We start from the raw sequence: 19158 nt of genomic DNA, 5'->3' as shown, positions 1-19158 counted from the left end.
AACCTTAAAAACGAGAGAAAGAGAGACAGTGGGAGAGAAAACAAACCGGCTTCCTTTGGAGAAGAAGATCGTGTAGAGCCGAGTGTTCTTGCCCTTGAAGAATCGAATGGCTGCGAAGATTCGAAGTGTAGAGCCGAAGTGATTGGAAGAAATGAAAATGAGAGAAACGGGGAGTGAAATCGCGGGAGGGAATGGGGAGAGAGGGAAACGAAAAGTGACCGGTAAATAAATAAAATAGACTAAAATAATGTGAAGATGAGTGCACAGTAGCTTTCCAAATATGAAAGACCCGATACATTTACTGTATGTCAAAGTTACCCATTTCTGGGTTTGACTAATCCAATGCAGCATATTTTTCTTCGATTCATCTATTTTTGCATTTGGCATTGGCTTTGATGAAGCCAATGCCAATGCTCTCAGAGTATGGTATGTGGATGCAACGTGGCCTGTAGTTATTGTTGGGCACTTTTTATTTTTATCTTGCACATGCATTTAAATATTAAAATCCAACTCATCTTCTTCCCTTTTCCCCCACTTCATGATTATTATTTTTTAAATATATATGGCCAAGTAACTAGTTATATATATAATCTGGATACTTGATCTATTTTTTATTTATCAGGCGTCAATTCAGCCAAGGAAATCAACAACCAAGGACATGGAATGATTACGATTAAAAATGGTCATAAAGATACAAAGGTTTATTCTTAGAAAAAGGGGCAATACTCGAGGGATAAGAATTAAGAAGAGCATTCTGCTGCTGATTGCCTTGGATACCAATTTAAGTGGACCATGGCATTGACAATTATAACTTCATGTAATAATTAAAACTTGCGAAAGATTTGTAGCTGGCAAAGAAAAATACTGTAATTTTCTTTTTGTTTTTTAGTTGTCTTTCCCTTATGCTACAGTGAAATTCCCTCACACAGATGGCAATCGAAGTATCAAGCAAACAAGTCCGTTTTCTTTCTGCCTTGGTTGACTTTAAAGCTACAGCAGACGTCATGTTATCCCAATAAGATCCAAGCTCATCGAACCATCAATTAATATATTAATTAAGGATTAAAAATTGCAAGCAAAATTCAATAAAAACATTCCTTGTCTTGTCCTCTATTTCGTGTCCTAACTTGCCTTGGTGTTCATTCTTTTAGTTTTAAATATCTCTCTCAATATCTTTTATATTGTTCCTTTCTGTTGTATGTGTGCTCATTGCTCACGTCCAGCCCATAAAGCTCAATTTGAACCAAAACAGTTAGGCAAAAACCCCAAACCATCTTTATAGTATCGACACGTGTCGACCTTTACCAGTCCAAGATATATCTCTCTAGTCTCTAACTCCCTAAAGCCTTTACAACAAATAAACCGTGTCGGGTTGGGACACCTGTACATTAAAGTTCATAGAGGATTCAAACACAATCCAATCAAATCCACTAAGTCCGGCGTATTCCCGAAAACACCATAGTTGATTCCAGCTGTTGGCAGTAGTGACAGTTACAACGTGGACGCAACATTACACTGCCTTTTTGTCTCTGTCCGATTCAAAACCATGTAAGGTTTTTAACATACGGCAGCACCTACTCTCAGTTACATTCAAGTGGTTTTAAACTTTTAATTTAGATTTATTTATCTTTTGTTTTTAAGAAATTTTTTACTATTTAATCAATTTGATTTAGTGTGAGTGCGTTTTTCTTTTTAATAAAAAATTAATGTCTTGAGTTCAGAAGGATCAAAGTTAGATTCGAAGCATAAGTGTAATAAAAGATAGAGATGAAATCTGATATAATTATTATAATTTTTTATTAATTTTTATTTAAAATATAATAAATAATTTTATTTTTTAAAAATTAAAAATAATATTAAAAAATTGAAATATACCACATATAGTCATAAGATATACAAACTTTGCATATTTTATTTGAAAAAAAATGAAATATACTATTCAAAAAATTATTTTTTCATATAAATTTTATATTTACTTACTTTTTTTAAAATAAATAAGTAATACTTAAACACTCTAAAATTATAAATATCATTTTTCAAAATAATTATATTTTAATAATATTTTATTTAATTTTTAACTTTTATCTAATTTATTTATAAAACCAAAAAAGCAAGTGCTGTCGCATAGCTGGCTAATTAGTAGATCAATAGGGATTACTTAGTGGGAATAAAATACCAACCAAAAAGTGTCCATAATAATTCATATATAGTACGTATGTTATCAAATAAAGGGAAATGCTATATCAACAGATGGTTTACCGATTTTAATTTTTTTTTTTTAATTTTCTTAGTGATTAAATAAGTAAATATTATTAAGTTTATGTATTTTTTGTAAAAAAAATATATATTTAAAGGTGTTAAGAAAAAGAATAAAAGAAAAGCAAAAAAAAAAAAAATTAAAATAAAAGAATGGTTGGATGATCGGTAGAGAATCGGTCCTCTAACATCATCCATAAGTAAATTCTTGCACCACTTTCTTGATTAATTCCGTGTACAAGTTCAGTCATGCAAATTATTTATAACAGGAAAATGATAGGATTATTATTATTTTATTATTTATTTTATATTTAATTTTTAATTTTATTTAATGGTTATGAAAGTGATTATTAGTAAAATTATATAATTTTTTAATTTTTTTCTTAATGACTAAAAGATATTAAAAAAATACTTAAAAGAAAATAATAAAAAATAAAAAAATATTAATACCATGTAAGTAGTAAATATGTAGTGCCCTTTATAACAAGTGAAGTCCTAAATTCTTTGATATAAATATTCTTAACAGATTTGTACTTTGGATTGCACTTATTTTTAACTAATTATTTATTTTAGTTAATAAGTTTATTGGGCGTGAAGTATTATGAGGCACAGTTTAAACAGTGAGATGAGATAATATGATTTTAGATAAAAGTTGAAAATTGAATAAAATATTATTATAATTTTTTTTAATATTATTATTATTTTAAAATTAAAAAAAATTAAATTATTTATTATATCTTGTGTAAAAATTTAAAAAAATTAAAATAATAAAATGAGATAAAATAATATGAAATGAAATGAAATACTTCCGCTATCAATTAATAAAATTTTGGTAGCAATGAGCCCCGTACCATTTGTAAGACTCATTTATGATTAGAAAGGATAAAAATATCAATTAGTTCAAAAAATATTAATTGAAAAGGATAAAGAAAAAGGGGAGATGGGAGCAACCAGCATAAATACCTTCCCTGGGCCTATAAGAGCTCATTCTTGCTATAAAATATCTTGTTTAAGTTATAACTATTGTCCAATAGGCAAGTCCGTCGCTACAACACCGCCAAACTATCAGCCGGTCTAAAGTCCATCCTATAGACTCTTGGTTAGGCACTGCTCTCACAAGCAATTTAAACTTACGTCCAACTTAAATTCCTAACCTTGAGATTATGAAATATTAACTCATACCAACTGTATTATCACCTTTGTTATTTTTACTTCAATGAGGGGTGCTTCTAGGAGTGCTTCTAGAACCACTGCTAGAGGCTTCCGTGAGTCTAAATTTAAAAAAAAAAAAAATGCACATTATTTTTTAATATTTTTAAATATTTTAAAAAATAAAATATTTATAATAATATTAAATAACATTTTTGTAATTAAAACAAAAAAAACTGGGAGCGGATCGCCCTATCTTTATTCTAAAAGTAGACTTGTAAATAATTGTTTTAATTATAATTAAAAAAAAAAAAATCGGTGGCAGTTCCGCTATTAACTAGAAAATATAGGGTTCTCTCTCCACTCTCCTTATGGCTCCTATGATTGTTAAAGTGTCCGACCGAAACAATGCACACTGCGCCACCTAGCTCTTTCTTTTCGAAGATAAATGCTAGATCTCTCAGCGAGAGCTACCGTTTCTAGTATTTTTTTTTTAATATTATTATAAAATTTTTTTATTTTTTAAAAATGTATAAAACTAATAAAAAATGATGTGAAAAAAAAATTCTAAATCTAATGAAAAATTCCAGCGGGCGCCGCAGCGGTGGTTCGAGAAGCGAGCTTTTTCGAATTGGAAAATGTTTTTACTACTGCTGGTGGCTCCCGCTAGGACCACTGCTGATTTATTTTTAATGATTAAAAAAAATTATTTAATATTATTATAAATTATTTCTATTTTTTAAAATATTAAAAAAAAAAATTATACCTAGCGGTGACTCGCAACGGAGCCACCAGCGGTGCCGCTAGCACCATCCTTTCGAATTTGGTCTGCAGCACCACAAATTGCTCTGTTATTGGCAGAACTACGCGCTCTCTCTCTCTCTAAATTTGACTTTGTTTCATTGCTCACAGAGTACACGCGTCAACTGGATTGGGGGGGCAAATCACCAACTTTCCTAACATCCCCCACTTAAAGATTCATATATATATATATATATATATATAGGAAAGTGTGTGTACACGTAGAAAAAGAGAGCGGGAATAGGGCATAATATATTTTTATTACATCAATGAATTATGGATTTCTCTCGGAAGAAATCGTTAAAATCACATGGTTCTTATAAGCACTTCCGGAAGATCCCTGCTGGAGGAGGCACTGACGAGTTTGCCCACGAGAAGCTTCCCATTCTCGTCGACCACGAATCAGAAGATCATCATCACCAATTTATGAGGTCCGTTGATAGCTCCGACCGCGGAGAAGTCATCGTGAAAATCGACGAGAGAGATTCCATCAGTCCAGATTTGGTGGCCAACGGTAATAACAACGGCAACAACAAGATTTGGAGGGAATCCAGCTATGACTTCTGGACAGACGACGGCGACCGCAACAACGTTGGAAACAATGTGGTTAGTGAGAACACCGTGAAAAAAAAGGGGAATGCTGGGGATTTTGATTTCCCGAGACGTGGGCAGGGGGCGGAGGACCCGCCGTCGAAGCTGATTGCACAGTTTCTGCACAAACAGAGGGCGTCAGGCGATACGTCCCTGGACATGGATTTGGAAATGGATGAGCTCCGTGCCGACCCTCGGAATCCGAACCTACTTCAGGTGTCAGAGTCCAAGGAGCTCAAGGTCTCCTTCCAGCCCTCAAATGCTGGGGTTGAGACAGCAAACGATTCGGTGCGACGTCGTTACAAGGAAAGGTCTTTCGACGAAGAGCAACAACCATCACCGCAAAAATGTCGCGGCAGTGGGTCGGGGAAGCCGGGCGATGAGGTGGTGAGGTGTACATCAAACTCATCTGCTCAGAGAAAGTCGAACTTGTTGAGAGCGAAGACGAAGTCCAGGCTGATGGAGCCACCGGACGAGCCGGATAGGCGATCGGGCCGGGTTCCCAGGTCGGGCCAGCTCCGGTCAGGTTTACTTTCGAAGACTTTGGACGAAGACGAAGATGATCCCTTCTGGGAGGAGGACTTGCCGGGCGAGTATAGGAGAGCGAAGCTGAGCGCTCTGACTGTTTTGGAATTTTTGAGTTTGGTTGCGATAATCGCGGCTTTGATTTGCTCTCTTTCTATTCCCTATCTGAGGGACAAGAACCTGTGGAAGCTCAAGCTATGGAAATGGGAAGTTCTGATCCTGGTTTTGATCTGTGGGAGGTTGGTGTCTGGGTGGGGTATTAGGATCATAGTGTTCTTTATAGAAAGAAATTTCGTTTTACGTAAAAGGGTGCTTTATTTTGTTTATGGTGTTCGGAAGGCCGTGCAGAATTGCCTATGGTTGGGGCTTGTTTTGATAGCTTGGCATATTTTGTTCGATAAGAAGGTCGAGAGGGAAACCAAGAGTGATAAGCTTAAATATGTGACAAAGGTGTTTGTGTGTTTGTTGCTGGGTACCATGGTTTGGTTGGCGAAGACCCTTATGGTCAAAGTTCTGGCTTCTTCTTTCCATGTCAGCACCTATTTTGACAGGATTCAGGAGTCTTTGTTTAATCAGTATGTGATTGAGACACTTTCAGGGCCGCCATTGATTGAGATGCAGAATGCGGAGGAGGAGGAGGCAAGGCTTGCCGATGAGGTCAGGAAGCTACAGAACGCTGGTGCTAGTGTGCCCCCTGATCTCAAGGCAGCTGCTTTCCCACCAACAAAGAGCGGAAGGGTTATAGGGAGTGGAGTGCTGCAGAGGAGCCCTCGACAGAAAAGCGGGAAGCTATCACGGCTAATGTCGAAGAAAGGAGATGATCAGGGGATAACCATTGATCACTTGCATAGGTTGAATCCGAAGAATGTGTCAGCGTGGAATATGAAGAGGCTGATGAGGATTGTTCGGTATGGGACTCTTACGACCCTGGATGAGCAGCTATTGGATGCCACAAATGAGGATGAGTCTAGTACACAGATTAGGAGTGAAATCGAGGCAAAAGCAGCAGCGAAGCAGATATTTCAAAATGTCGCTAGGCATGGGGCTAAGTAAGTCCTTACTGACTTATTCTTTTGACAATCTATCTTACCATTGTGGCTATGTATGGTTAAGTATTGTGCCCTTTTTAATAGTTTGATTGGAACTTTTAATTATAATTTTGCATCACTTTTGTTTCGTTGAATGCACTTGAACTTTTGTGGTTAACTTATTACTAGTTGTTTCCAGATAAGGAAGGATTTGTGCGTCGGTTTCTTGTTCACATCGATCTGTTGTGTTTTTTAAATAAAATTCGTGCTTGTTATTTTAATCACGTTTTGAGAATACCTATTTCATAGAAGAGCCATCCTGCTGGACCGCTGGTAATTAGCTTGTAATATGTTGCCACACATGCTATACGACAACTTCAGACCCTTTATTGACAAGTCCAGATAATGCGATTTGTGTTGCATGTGGTCCTAGTTTTACTTGTTTACTTAATAATCAATCTCCATTAAAATTTCTTCGTCAGGTACATCGGCCTGGAAGACTTGATGCGATTCTTGCGAGAAGATGAGGCTTTGAAAACCATGAGTCTCTTTGAAGGAGCATCTGAGACCAGGAGAATCAGCAAGTCATCCTTGAAGAACTGGGTGGTAAGGATTGGGCAACAAATGGTTTTATTTTTAAAGGCCCCCCCCTTTTCACAATACAGGATAAGTTAGAAGCAGCATTCTTTACCACGTTTTAAGTTTTATCTAGATGAATGTGTTGACATTTGCGTGCTACCCTTCATGCTACTTTGTACAAATATCTTACCCTTTATGTTTCAAGCAACGTTTAGGTACTAGTGAACTCAGATCCAAACCTAGTTTCAAATGGGTGTGGGCATGCGTCTGCATGCAAGCTTGAGAGTGATCAGAATGAAAACTGCAACCACAATTGTTGGGTCTGGATCATAATCTATAGCTGATCAGAGAAGTTTTAAACATGGGATACACTCAATTTTAAGCCCTGTCTGTATACAATTGATTAGAGAATTGGTGTTGCACATATATATGATGATTTTGTCTATGCCATTGTGGGCACCCCACAAAGAAGGATTTCGTAGAAACGCCATATTTAAAGTCCTTCAAATTTTGTGGATGCACTTCTATGAATTTTCAACATGATTTGATAGATGTGTTCGTGTTTTACATGGTAATTATAACGGTAATGTAATCATTTGGTCATTCCAGGTCAATGCCTTCAGAGAACGGAGAGCACTTGCTTTGACATTAAATGATACCAAAACAGCCGTAGACAAACTTCATCGAGTTGTGAACATTTTAGTTGGCATTGTTATGTTAGTTGTTTGGCTTCTGATTCTGGGAATTGCGACCACCAAATTTCTGGTCTTTGTAAGCTCTCAGCTCCTCCTTGTTGCATTTATTTTTGGCAACACGTGCAAGACTATATTTGAAGCAATCATCTTCTTATTTGTAATTCACCCATTTGATGTGGGGGATAGGTGTGAAATTGAAGGAGTTCAGGTAATTTTGCATCTCTAATATGTTTAATTTTTCCATGTTTTTTGCCATTTCATAACAGGGGGCCTAATCTTTTCTTCTTCTTTTTTCTTTAAAAAAAAAATAAAAAATTCAGATGGTTGTAGAAGAAATGAACATATTGACTACCGTGTTTCTGAGATACGACAACACGAAGATTGTCTACCCAAACAGTGTTCTTTCTACTAAGCCCATCAATAACTTCTACCGCAGTCCTGACATGGGAGATGCTGTTGAATTCTGTCTCCATATATCAACTCCGGCAGATAAGATTGCAATCATGAGACAGAGAATCATAAGGTATGTACAGGAAGATAATTACTTGCTTGCGTTACATTGTCTATATATAAGCCGATAAGTGTCTAATATGATGGTTTTTCTCTCCCTTTATGGCCGCCTGCAGTTATATTGAGAACAAGAAGGAGCACTGGTATCCTGCACCTATGTTTATATTCAAGGATGTGGAAGAGTTAAACAGGCTGAAGATAGCTGTATGGCTGACACATAGAATGAACCATCAAGACATGGGAGAAAAGTGGGCAAGGAGATCCCTTTTGGTTGAAGAGATGGTTAAGGTTTTCTGTGAGCTTGACATTCAATACCGCCTGTTACCTCTCGACATCAATGTCCGCACCATGCCTCCTGAGAATTCTACCCGACTTCCCCCTACCTGGACGGTAAATACAAGTTGAGTGAGGAAAAAATGAAGTTTTTCCTACATAGTGGATGTCCCTGAGCTGCTTATGACCTCTTTGAGGGATGCACCCTTGAAGGCTTTATTTTCATAGAGTAGGATATTTTCTGGAGAATGGAGAGGTGATTGTGTATGATACTGTTTAGTTAGTTAATCTCATTCGAAGGTTCTAGCCTTTGAACATAAACAACATTGAACCAGAACAATCTGAAATTTAAATGTATACACGTACCAGTTGTTCAAAACATTATTTTGTCACGGTACTGTCCTAGTGGACAGATTATGCTATTCCTGTTCTAAGTTCTCATTGGAGTGGACTTGGAGAAGGCAGAGGATCCATGTTCTTGTGCAAAAGGCATTACAGATGGTACAAAGAGGATTCGAACTTAAACTTGAGCTAGCATTACCCCAAGATCCATGTTCTTCTGTTATAACTCCTCCATAATTTATAAAGCTGAGCCCGCTTAGACTAGGAATTCAGTTTGTTTCAGAATATTGAGTAGGCCAGGCTGCGTTGGGAAAGTAATCTGCTGAATTGGCCTCTCTACAACGCGAGTCTACATAGAACTCACCCATGGTTTTATGCTTAGTTAAATTGAACTCAATTATGTTGACAGAGTGGTACCAGCCCTGCATCATCCCATCAATCCTCCCCCACTTCGCATGGCAGTATACTACGAAAAAGTAGAAAAGATGCCCATGTTTTATGCCAAAGAAGTGAAAGGCGATGCGGAGAATCAGAACTAGTAAATAAAAACAATGAATCAATGGATATACTGCTAAAATCGGTTTACCAAATAAATTTATTGGCTTAAGTCATATCATAAAATTGATTCAAAGAGAGGGATTTGCTTCAATCTTATAAACATGTTCGAGACCTTGTCTATAGGTAATGTGAGATTTATTTCTCAACACTCTCCCTCACGTACATGTCAGTATTTTTTCTGGTCTTTATTACGAGATAAGTAGTGTGAGCTCCATTCATCCTGTGGTAGGCTTTGATACTATGAATAAATTCATGAGTCTGTCTCATTTCATAAAATCGGTTTAAAGAAAAAGATTTGCTCAAACCTTATAAACATGTCCAAAACTTTGTTCACATATAATGTGAGATTTATTTATCAACATTCACCATTAAGAATCTCTAGTTTAAATATGTGATATACTGAGTGACGTCCTCTGAGTTGTCGCTAGACGACAACGGGAGCGGGTGGGATGGTAACGCTCTCGTACCAACTCCGTGGCCCTTTGCTGGGAGGGCTAGAGGATGCTTGGCTACGTACGCACGGGGCGCGGAAATGAGCATTGCTCGTTTAGGTGTCACACGCGTGGTCGTTACCTGCGGTGCGGCATATGAGCCAGGGTGTGCGGATGACCCCTAGGGGAGGTCATGGTGCATTCGGATTAATTGGTTATTGATATGAGTTGGATTTGGGCCAAATGAGACTTTTGGCGAGAGTTGGAAAGTAATACGTTTTTGGAGCCAAATGAGATTTTTGGTGTGCGTGGAAAAATATGATTTTATGGGTTATGTGCATTGGCATTCTTTCATGCATATTGTTTGAGATTATTATGTTTTTATCTAGTGGTGTTTGAATCTTACTTACCTGCGGTACCATTTTTGGTACCGTAGATTTTGATGCAGATAACAAGGAGGAGGAGGAGGCTGAGCCCGAAGATGCGGCTCCGCCAGAGTTTTGAATTGGAGTTTATGTTTTATAGTCGGTTTGAAACAATATTTGTAGCTTATAATATTTTATAATGTATGTTTTGAACTGTTTTGTATTAAACAAAGAAAAATTCTAGTACTTAGTTATATGACTTTGTTTATCCGCTACGTGTTTTTTTTTGCACACTTGTTGCATGTACACACACTTGGCACTTGGCGATAGGGTGGTGACCCGTGATGTCATCATCCGGACGTCTCGATTTTCCCATATCCGTACGTGGGATTTGGGGGCGTCACAGGTGGTATCAGAGCGGTTTGACTCTGAGTAAAACCACATGTCCCGTAGGTAGTACCAGAATATTTTTAAAATTGTGTTTTGATATTTATTTTAAGTAAAGTTGCTATTTGATATGTTTTATTTGTTTTGAATTTATTTGAGCTAGTTTGCTTATATTTATTTATTTAGTTATGTTATTGCATGCTAGTATGTTTTAATTTCTTGTTATGTAGTTTGGTTTTATGTTGATTTTATTTGTTTTCTTAAAGGGGGTCAAGGGTTGTGTTGTGGTAGGAAAATGGTGAGGCCAAGAAAGTCTACTCAAGAGTTTCAGGACGATACGCCGAGAGATGATGCTATAGCCCAAGTGATAAGGCGAATGACTGAGTTCATGCAGTAAAATTTTTGGCCACAACAAGGAGGACCTTGGCTACAACAAGGAGGGCTGTGTGGAGTGGTGCAAGCTGGATGCACCTATGAGCGCTTTCTAGCGCATAGAACTCCACCCTTCACGGGAGAAAAGGATCCACTTCGGGCTGGGAAGTGGGTCAGAGATTTAGAAAGAATTTTTGAAGTATATGGTTGCACTGAGGCGCAATAAGTACTTTATGCCAGCTATCTGTTTGTCAAAACCCCAAGGCAGGAGGCCACGGGCCATGCCTTGACCAGCACCAGCCCATGCCAGGACAGCACGCCAGCAGCACTGTTGGCTTCGCTTGATTGCCCACAAACCTAGCCCTTGGTGAATGCTAGACCACGGTCACCCTCCATCAGGCAGCGAACAGTCGGCGCGCGCACTCAAGCGAGGTTGTCACACCACACTCAGCGCACGGCTAGACTGCACGCACGCCTAGTACGCGTGCGCAGCGGGCACGCATGGGCTATGCGCACACACCGCGTGCATGCATGGGCCGTGCGTAGGCACAAGGCCCATGCATGGCCTAGGCACCCGCGCAGCGCACGCTTGCACGCCCACCTTGAAATTGACGGTGCGGCTGCCCAGCAGGCTCACGCATGCTGGCATGCAGCTCAACGCCCTGGTCTTGACCAGGGCCATGCTGATCAACGCCCTGGCCTTGGCCAGGGCCTTGCTGCTCAACGCCTTGGTCTTGACCAGGGCCATGCTGATCAACACCCTGACTTTGGCCAGGGTCTTGCTGACCAACGCCCAGGCACCACAGCCTGGGCCATGCAGACCAATGCCCAGGCCCCATTGGCCTGGGCCATGCTTAAGCCAACCACGGTCCAACCCAGCGACTCATCAATGGTGCCCAGCCCACACAACCTGGGCCACACATGCAAGGACCATGGACCAGCCAAGGCTAGCCCGGCAGGCCAATCTGAAGACCCACGCGTGCAAGCATGAAGCCTATACTGTGAGTCATCCTGGCCACCCATGGGCCACTGACAGCATGAGGCCTTAACCAGGAGGCATGGGCCCGGAACCATTTTCCCTTTGTAATCGTTTTAATTGCTTTCTAGTATAAGTGAGGCAATAGGCTATCACTTAGTTTTTATCTTTGAACATTTGGACGAATTTGGCTTGTAAGCCCCCATAGACACATTGGTGCTTTGTCACTTAGGCTCCATTGGGTGCAATCCGTGAATCCCAAAGGAGAAGGCTCACCCTGTGCAATTCGTGAATCAGGGTAACCCATTCATTTCATTGTTTTCCTTTGATTAATGCATTGTTGAGGTATTTCAGCATTTTGGATTGTGTCTATTGCATTACATTCGTATTTGCTTGCTGATTATTTTAAACCGTTCGAGTGGGGCATCGCTTAAGGCAGCCACGAGTTGCCATTGAAGGGCATCTGGTCTGCACCAGGCCACCCTGGTCGAATCTGGAGCAAGGTCAGGGACAAGCTGACAGTTACCACCCACCAGCCAAGCCACACGCCCAGCCCTTGCCACCTGTCTAGCCACAACCGCTCCCTACAAAGTAGGGGAGTAACCAACCATCCCTTAAACCGCTCAGCCATCACCCACTCAGCCAACCCACTTAAACCACCCTTAGCCACGTGTGCTTCATCATCAGAAGACACCTGTGTGAGACTTGGTCAGCCCCCCAAGTGAGTAACACCTGTGCTTGACTTGGTCAGCCACCATCAGGAGACACCTGGTGCCTGACTGGGTCAGCCCACCAGCAGGAGCCACGTGTGCCTGACTTGGTCAGCCAGCCACTTAACCACCTGATCCCACTCACAATCGTTTTTGACGATTCAGCTCCTACACATGCATGCATGCACGCCCAGTCACTAGAATCTCGCCCACCATCAGGCACTGATCAGCCATACGAACTCAGCCAACACCACCCATAACCATCACGGTCAAGCAAGTGGCAGCCCACATCGGTCATTGAGGAGCAAGAAGGGGCACGGCAGCTTGGTGTCTAGGATCTCGACCGAGGACCTTATCACCAATTTGGTGCTTTCATTGAGAGCAGCCATGTGCTTGAAGGTTCAAGAGAGGTTCTCACTTCTCTATTGAGGTAGGCAACCCATCACTTGTCTTTGTGAGTTTGGTTGGGGGATCCACGGAGGATCCCGACGTTGCTGCAATTTTTATTTCTATTGTTATTGTTGCATTGTGAAGTTTGGGGGTTGTGGTAGAGGAAGGAGTAGATAGGTTTGGAGCGGTTGCCACGCTAGAACGTGAGCAACCCAAGGTCGGACTCAGTTTGTGGTTGGGGTCGGTCACCCTCGAAGGTGAAGGACCCATGGTTGGAACCACGAGCCTCCACAATCAGGCTGTTTTTCACCCATTTTTTACCAACAGTTTGCAAGCCTAAACAATCTGTGAGGGTCAGTTTGCAAGCCACTCAGCCGTGATATAGTAGCAAGAGTGAATCAACATGCAAGAGAGGCAGTCTGTAAAGGAGCCCACGGGCATTTCTAATAGAGCCCGGCTAGAAGTTCTAGAGGATCACACCAACAAGATTACTTCAATTCTTGATGGTGTCACCAACAACTTAGCCGAGCTGCGTGTGGCCATGGAGACCTCTAACAAGGATAACTAGAGGGTCATGGAGAACATAAGGAGAGACGAACACCACATTAGAGCGGCTAGAGAGGAAACTAGCCGAGAACTGTCCTGGGACACCACCTCATGGGGGCGATGCCTATGTTGATGGACTGGAAGCCAGTGTAACCGAGTCCATGCATGCGTCGCCAAGGCAAGGTTGGAGGCATGGTGGCCGTGTAGAGAACCGTCAAGGTTACCATGAGAGGTGGATTCCGAATGCTGCCTTTGAGAGGGAGAAGCCATTGGCTGGCTATCGGGCTAGGAGCCCTAGTGTTCACCATGAGCACCAGGAATTTGAGCACGAGCAAGGCTATGAGGAGCCTTACCAACATGAACAACCTGGGCCATGGAGAAGACAACATGGTCGTGGCTACCATGGGTCACAATTTGAGAGGGACGACTATGAAGATAGAAGAGGAAATCGGCATCAGGATTGGGGACCCAGGCGCCCTAAGGTCGACTTTCCAAAGTATAGCGGTGGTGACCCCTATGAGTGGTTGGATAAGGTCCATCACTACTTTCTGACATATGACATCCCACGCCATGAGAGGGTGTCCATAGCCTACTTTTACCTTGAAGGCAAGGCTGGAAAATGGTGGTGTTCGATAAGGGACCAGTACGACAAGGATCATATGAGGCTGGGTTGGACAGCCTTTGAGAAGGAGCTCCTCAGTCAGTTCGGGCCATCACCAGTTGTCAATCACCATGAGCAGCTGGCCAAGCTAAGGCAAGAGGGCAAGGTCCAGCACTATATAGAGGAGTTCAGGCAGCTATAGATCATGGTTAGGGGCTGGTCGGAGGAAGCCTTGATAGGCACATTCATTGATGGTTTGAGACCTTGGCTCACCAAGGAAATCAAACTTAGACAGCCCACAAGGCTACCCGAGGTGATGAAGATGGATGAAATTCTTGAGGAGAGCCATTCTAGTGAGCGGCGCCCAACCAAAGACATGGAGAGCAAGTCTTTCAAGATTGTGCAAACCAAGGTCTCTTGGAAGGGAAGGGACACATCAGCCACCACCTCCAAACCGAGATCGGAGATCAAGAAGCTATCCAGTGAAGAGGTGCAAGAGTGCATCAAGAAGGGGCTGTGTTTTAAGTGCGGAGACAAATGGAGCCCCGGTCACAAGTGCAAGGCAGCTCAGGCCTTGTTTATGTTTGAGGACGAGTCAAGTGATGATGAGTCTGAAAGCAGCCAAGAGGAACCCAGCCAAGAGGAGTAAACCGAATCTGGTGGCACACCAGAGGAGGCTAAGCTATCATTGAATGCCATGGCTGGCATTTCTAAACCCACGTCCATGAGGTTGATGGCATGGGTGGGCAAGCATGAAGTGACTTTGCTAGTGGATAGCGGTTCTACACACAACTTCATTAATTCCAACATTGTGGGCAAGATTGGACTTAAGTCGAGCCCTATTCCCCCATTTGAAGTAAAGGTGGCAAGTGGAGAAAAGCTGCAATGTGAGGCCCTCATCCGTGAAGTGAAGATGAATGTTCAGGGGGTCCGTATTATGGCAGACTTGCATGTGCTGCCCTTGGTCGGCCTTGACTTAGTCTTGGGGAATGCTTGGCTGAAGAGCCTTGGCAGGGTCGTCCATGACTATCACAACATGACCATGGAGTTTAAACTTGGCTCCAAGAAGTGACTGTGGACAACCATTACCAGTAAGGAGATCAAGTCATGCGAAGCCATTATGTTTGAGAAGCTTTGCAAAGGCGGGGCACATTGCTTCGCCATCGTGGTGGCCAAAGCGGATGTAATGAGACAAGTCGAGAACAAGGGTCAGGAGGGCACCCATGATGATTTAAAGCTACTGCCTGAGGAAGTCAAGCCTGTCTTAGCAGCCCACAAGGGGGTTCTCGAGGTGCCCACTGCACTTCCACCTCCTAGAGAGTTTGATCACAAAATTCGACTAGTGGATGAAACCAAGCCGATCAACGTGCCACCCTATAGATATGCCTACTTTCAGAAGGGAGAGATTGAACGGCAGGTGGATGAGATGCTGAAGAGTGGCCTAATCCGCCCTAGTACCAGTCTCTTTTCTTCACCGGTGTTGTTGGTGAGGAAGAAGGATGGCACATGGAGGTTCTGTACGGACTATAGGGCCTTGAATGAAGCCACGGTCAAGGACAGATTTCCAATCCCCATTGTTGATGAGATGTTAGATGAGCTGCATGGGGCTACAGTGTTCTTAAAGTTAGATTTAAGGGCCGGCTACCATCAGATTCGAATGAATGAGGAAGACATCCATAAGACAGCCTTTAGGACTCACTCAGGTTATTATGAATACCTGGTGATGCCTTTCGGTTTGTGCAATGCTCCATCAACGTTTCAGGGTGCAATGAATAGCATCTTCAAGCCACTACTTCGGAAGTTTGTGCTTGTCTTCTTCGATGACATTTTGGTCTATTCTAAGACCATCGAAGAGCATAAGCAACACTTGGAGAAGGTGCTAACAATTCTGGAGGAGTATCATTTCTTTATCAAAGCCACCAAGTGTGCCTTCATGGAGAAGGAGTTGGAGTACTTAGGCCACTTTATCTCAGGAAATGGTGTCAAAGTTGATCACAGAAAGATAGAGGCCATGGTGGATTGGCCTCTACCAAAGGACATCTCAGCCTTGAGAGGATTTCTGGGGCTCACGGGTTATTACAGGAGGTTTGTCAAAGGCTATGGTCTCATAGCCAAGCCACTCACAGCAATGCTCAAGAAGGACAATTTCGAGTGGACAACTGAGGCTAGGGAAGCCTTTGAAGAACTGAAGCGAGCCATGACCAAGACACCTGTGTTGGCACTTCCCAATTTTGAGAGACCGTTTGAAGTTTATACAGATGCAAGCGGTGAAGGCATCGGGGCTGTGTTGGTCCAAGACCAAAGGCCTTTGGCCTTCATTTCCAAGGCACTCGGGCCTATGAAGAAAGCATGGAGTACCTATGCTCGAGAGCTATTGGCAGTGGTGCATGCTGTCAAGGTGTGGTGCCCATACCTCTTGGGGCGCAAGTTTACCATCATCACAGACCAGCAGGCCTTAAGGCATCTATTGCAGCAGAAAATTGTCACCCTGGAACAACAGAAGTTCCTTGTCAAGTTGCTAGGCTTTGAGTATGACATAGTCTATCAACCGGGCAAGGAAAATAAGGTGGCTGATGCCTTAAGCCACAGGGAAGGCAGCCAACTACTTGAGGTAGTGGGAGATGATGAGGAGTCATCAAACTTGGCACTAAGCGGGGTAGAATGGCGAGTATGGGACAAGATCAGAGAGGCTACCAGATTGGATGCAAGGGCACTTGAGATCATTGAGCTCTTGGATGCCCAAGGGCAAGGGGTTGTAAACTACAAAGTGAGAGACGGTCTGATCTTCTACAAGAACTATGTTTATGTGCCGAACGTTCCCAATCTCAGGAATGAGATCCTAGATCATTTCCATAACAGCAAGGAAGGTGGTCATTCTGGATGGTTGAGAACATACATCCGATTGAAGCATTTCTTCCATTGGGAAGGAATCAAGGGTGATGTCAAGAGACTTGTGGCCAGCTATGACATCTGTCAAAAGGCCAAGTATGACACTAGGCCAGAAGCGGGACTTCTCCAACCATTGCCAATTCCAAACAGAATTTGGGAGGACTTGGCTATGGATTTCATAGAGGGACTACCCATTAGTGTAGGGCATGAAGTGATTCTGGTGGTAGTAGACCGACTAAGCAAGTATGCCCACTTTATCCCTCTATATCACCCTTATACAACCAAGTCAGTGGCTAAAGCCTTTGTCAACAACATTACTAAGCTGCATGGGTTTCCAAGGACCATAGTATCGGATCGGGACAGGGTCTTTATGAGTTAATTTTGGAGGCAACTATTTGAATTGCAAGGTAGCAAGCTTAAGACGAGTTCCTCCTATCACCCACAAACGGATGGCCAATCTGAGGTGGTCAATAGGACTTTGGAACAATATTTGAGGTGCTTCTGTCATGAAGAGCAAAGGAGATGGGCAGATTACCTTCCATGGGCAGAATTTTGGTATAACACCTCTTATCACTCTTCTATTGAGAAAAGTCCTTTTGAAGTCGTATATGGCAGACCACCACCACTCTTGGTCAGCTATGAAAAGGGCTCAACCAGTAATAATGAAGTAGAGCAGGAGCTGATTGATAGGGACGAGGTACTGGCCAAAGTTAAAAGAGAGCTCAAGAAGGCCTAAACTCGAATGAAGAAGTACCATGATCAGGGACGACGTGCTGTGTCCTTCAAAGTAGGCAACTATGTCTACTTGAAGTTTAGGCAATTCGGGCAGAAGACCATGAGGAAAACTGCTAGTGCAAAGCTGAACTAGAAGTTCTATGGGCCTTATAGAGTGTTGGAGAAACTGGGCAGTGTTGCATACAAGCTTCAGCTTCCACCAACTTCACAATTGCACCCAGTATTCCATGTTTCCTTACTCAAGAAGAAGGTTGGAGATCCGAGTCTCATTGGGGAGGAGTTACCCACAGTGGATCAAGAGGGAATGATCCTTATGAAGCCAAAGGAAGTGCTCGGATATAGGCTACATCGAAGGGGCCGAGGGAGACCAAGGGTGTCGCAAGCATTGATCCTGTGGGAAGGATTATCAAGGGACGAGGAAACTTGGGAGGACTATGATGGGCTGGAGAAGAAGTATCCCCAATTGATCCTTGAGGGCAAGGATATGCTAAAAGGGAGGGGGAATGTCAAAACCCCAAGACAGGAGGCCACGGGCCATGCCTTGACCAGCACCAGCCCATGCTAGGACAGCACGCCAGCAGCACTGTTGGCGTCACTTGATTTCCCACAGACTGAGCCCTTGGTGAATGCTAGACCACGGTCACCCTCCATCAGGCAGCGAACAGTCGGCGCGCGCACGCAAGCGAGGTTGTCACACCACACTCAGCGCACGGCTAGAATGCACGCACGCCTAGTGCGCGGGCACGCATGGGCTATGCGCACACACCGCGCGCATGCATGGGCCATGCGTAGGCACAAGGCCCATGCATGGCCTAGGCACCCGCGCAGCACACGCTTGCACGCCCACCTTGGAATTGACGGTGCGGCTGCCCAGCAGGCTCACGCATGCTGGCATGCCGCTCAACGCCCTGGTCTTGACCAGGGCCATGCTGATCAACGCCCTGGCCTTGGCCAGGGCCTTGCTGCTCAACGCCTTGGTCTTGACCAGGGCCATGCTGATCAACACCCTGGCTTTGGCCAGGGTCTTGCTGACCAACGCCCAGGCACCACAGCCTGGGCCTTGTAGACCAACGCCCAGGCCCCATTGGCCTGGGCCATGCAGCAGCCTGTCATGCTTAAGCCAACCACGGTCCAACCCAGCGACTCATCAATGGTGCCCAGCCCACACAACCTGGGCCACACATGCAAGGACCATGGACCAGCCAAGGCTAGCCCGGCAGGCCAATCTGAAGACCCACGCGTGCAAGCATGAAGCCTATGCTGTGAGTCATCCTGGCCACCCATGGGCCACTGACAGCATGAGGCCTTAACCAGGAGGCGTGGGCCCGGAACCATTTTTCCTTTGTAATCGTTTTAATTGTTTTCTAGTATAAGTGAGGCAATAGGCTATCACTTAGTTTTTATCTTTGAACATTTGGACGAATTTGGCTTGTAAGCCCCTATAGACAC

At 43.1% G+C, this 19158-nt stretch overlaps 1 protein-coding gene across 2 annotated transcripts; it reads left to right on the top strand.

Annotated features, from left to right (window-relative positions):
* Positions 1–4419: 4419 nt before the first annotated feature.
* LOC122311802 (mechanosensitive ion channel protein 6-like) lies at positions 4420–8786 on the top strand. Of its 2 annotated transcripts, none has more exons than XM_043126484.1 (5): positions 4420–6371; positions 6833–6956; positions 7539–7700; positions 7945–8147; positions 8251–8786. In XM_043126484.1, the coding sequence occupies exons 1-5, from the start codon at positions 4483–4485 to the stop codon at positions 8537–8539; spliced, it is 2667 nt and encodes an 888-aa protein (XP_042982418.1). In that variant the 5' UTR covers positions 4420–4482; the 3' UTR covers positions 8540–8786. The 2 variants fall into 2 exon arrangements, with proteins under 2 accessions (XP_042982418.1, XP_042982417.1); XM_043126483.1 differs by having other exon boundaries at positions 4421–6371; positions 7539–7832.
* The last annotated feature ends 10372 nt before the right edge of the window (positions 8787–19158 follow it).

Source organism: Carya illinoinensis, chromosome 5 (assembly GCF_018687715.1).
Source record: "Carya illinoinensis cultivar Pawnee chromosome 5, C.illinoinensisPawnee_v1, whole genome shotgun sequence".
NCBI lineage: Eukaryota > Viridiplantae > Streptophyta > Magnoliopsida > Fagales > Juglandaceae > Carya > Carya illinoinensis.
The sequence above is the reverse complement of the archived record's forward strand: the minus strand, read 5'-3'. Positions and strand labels throughout refer to the sequence as shown.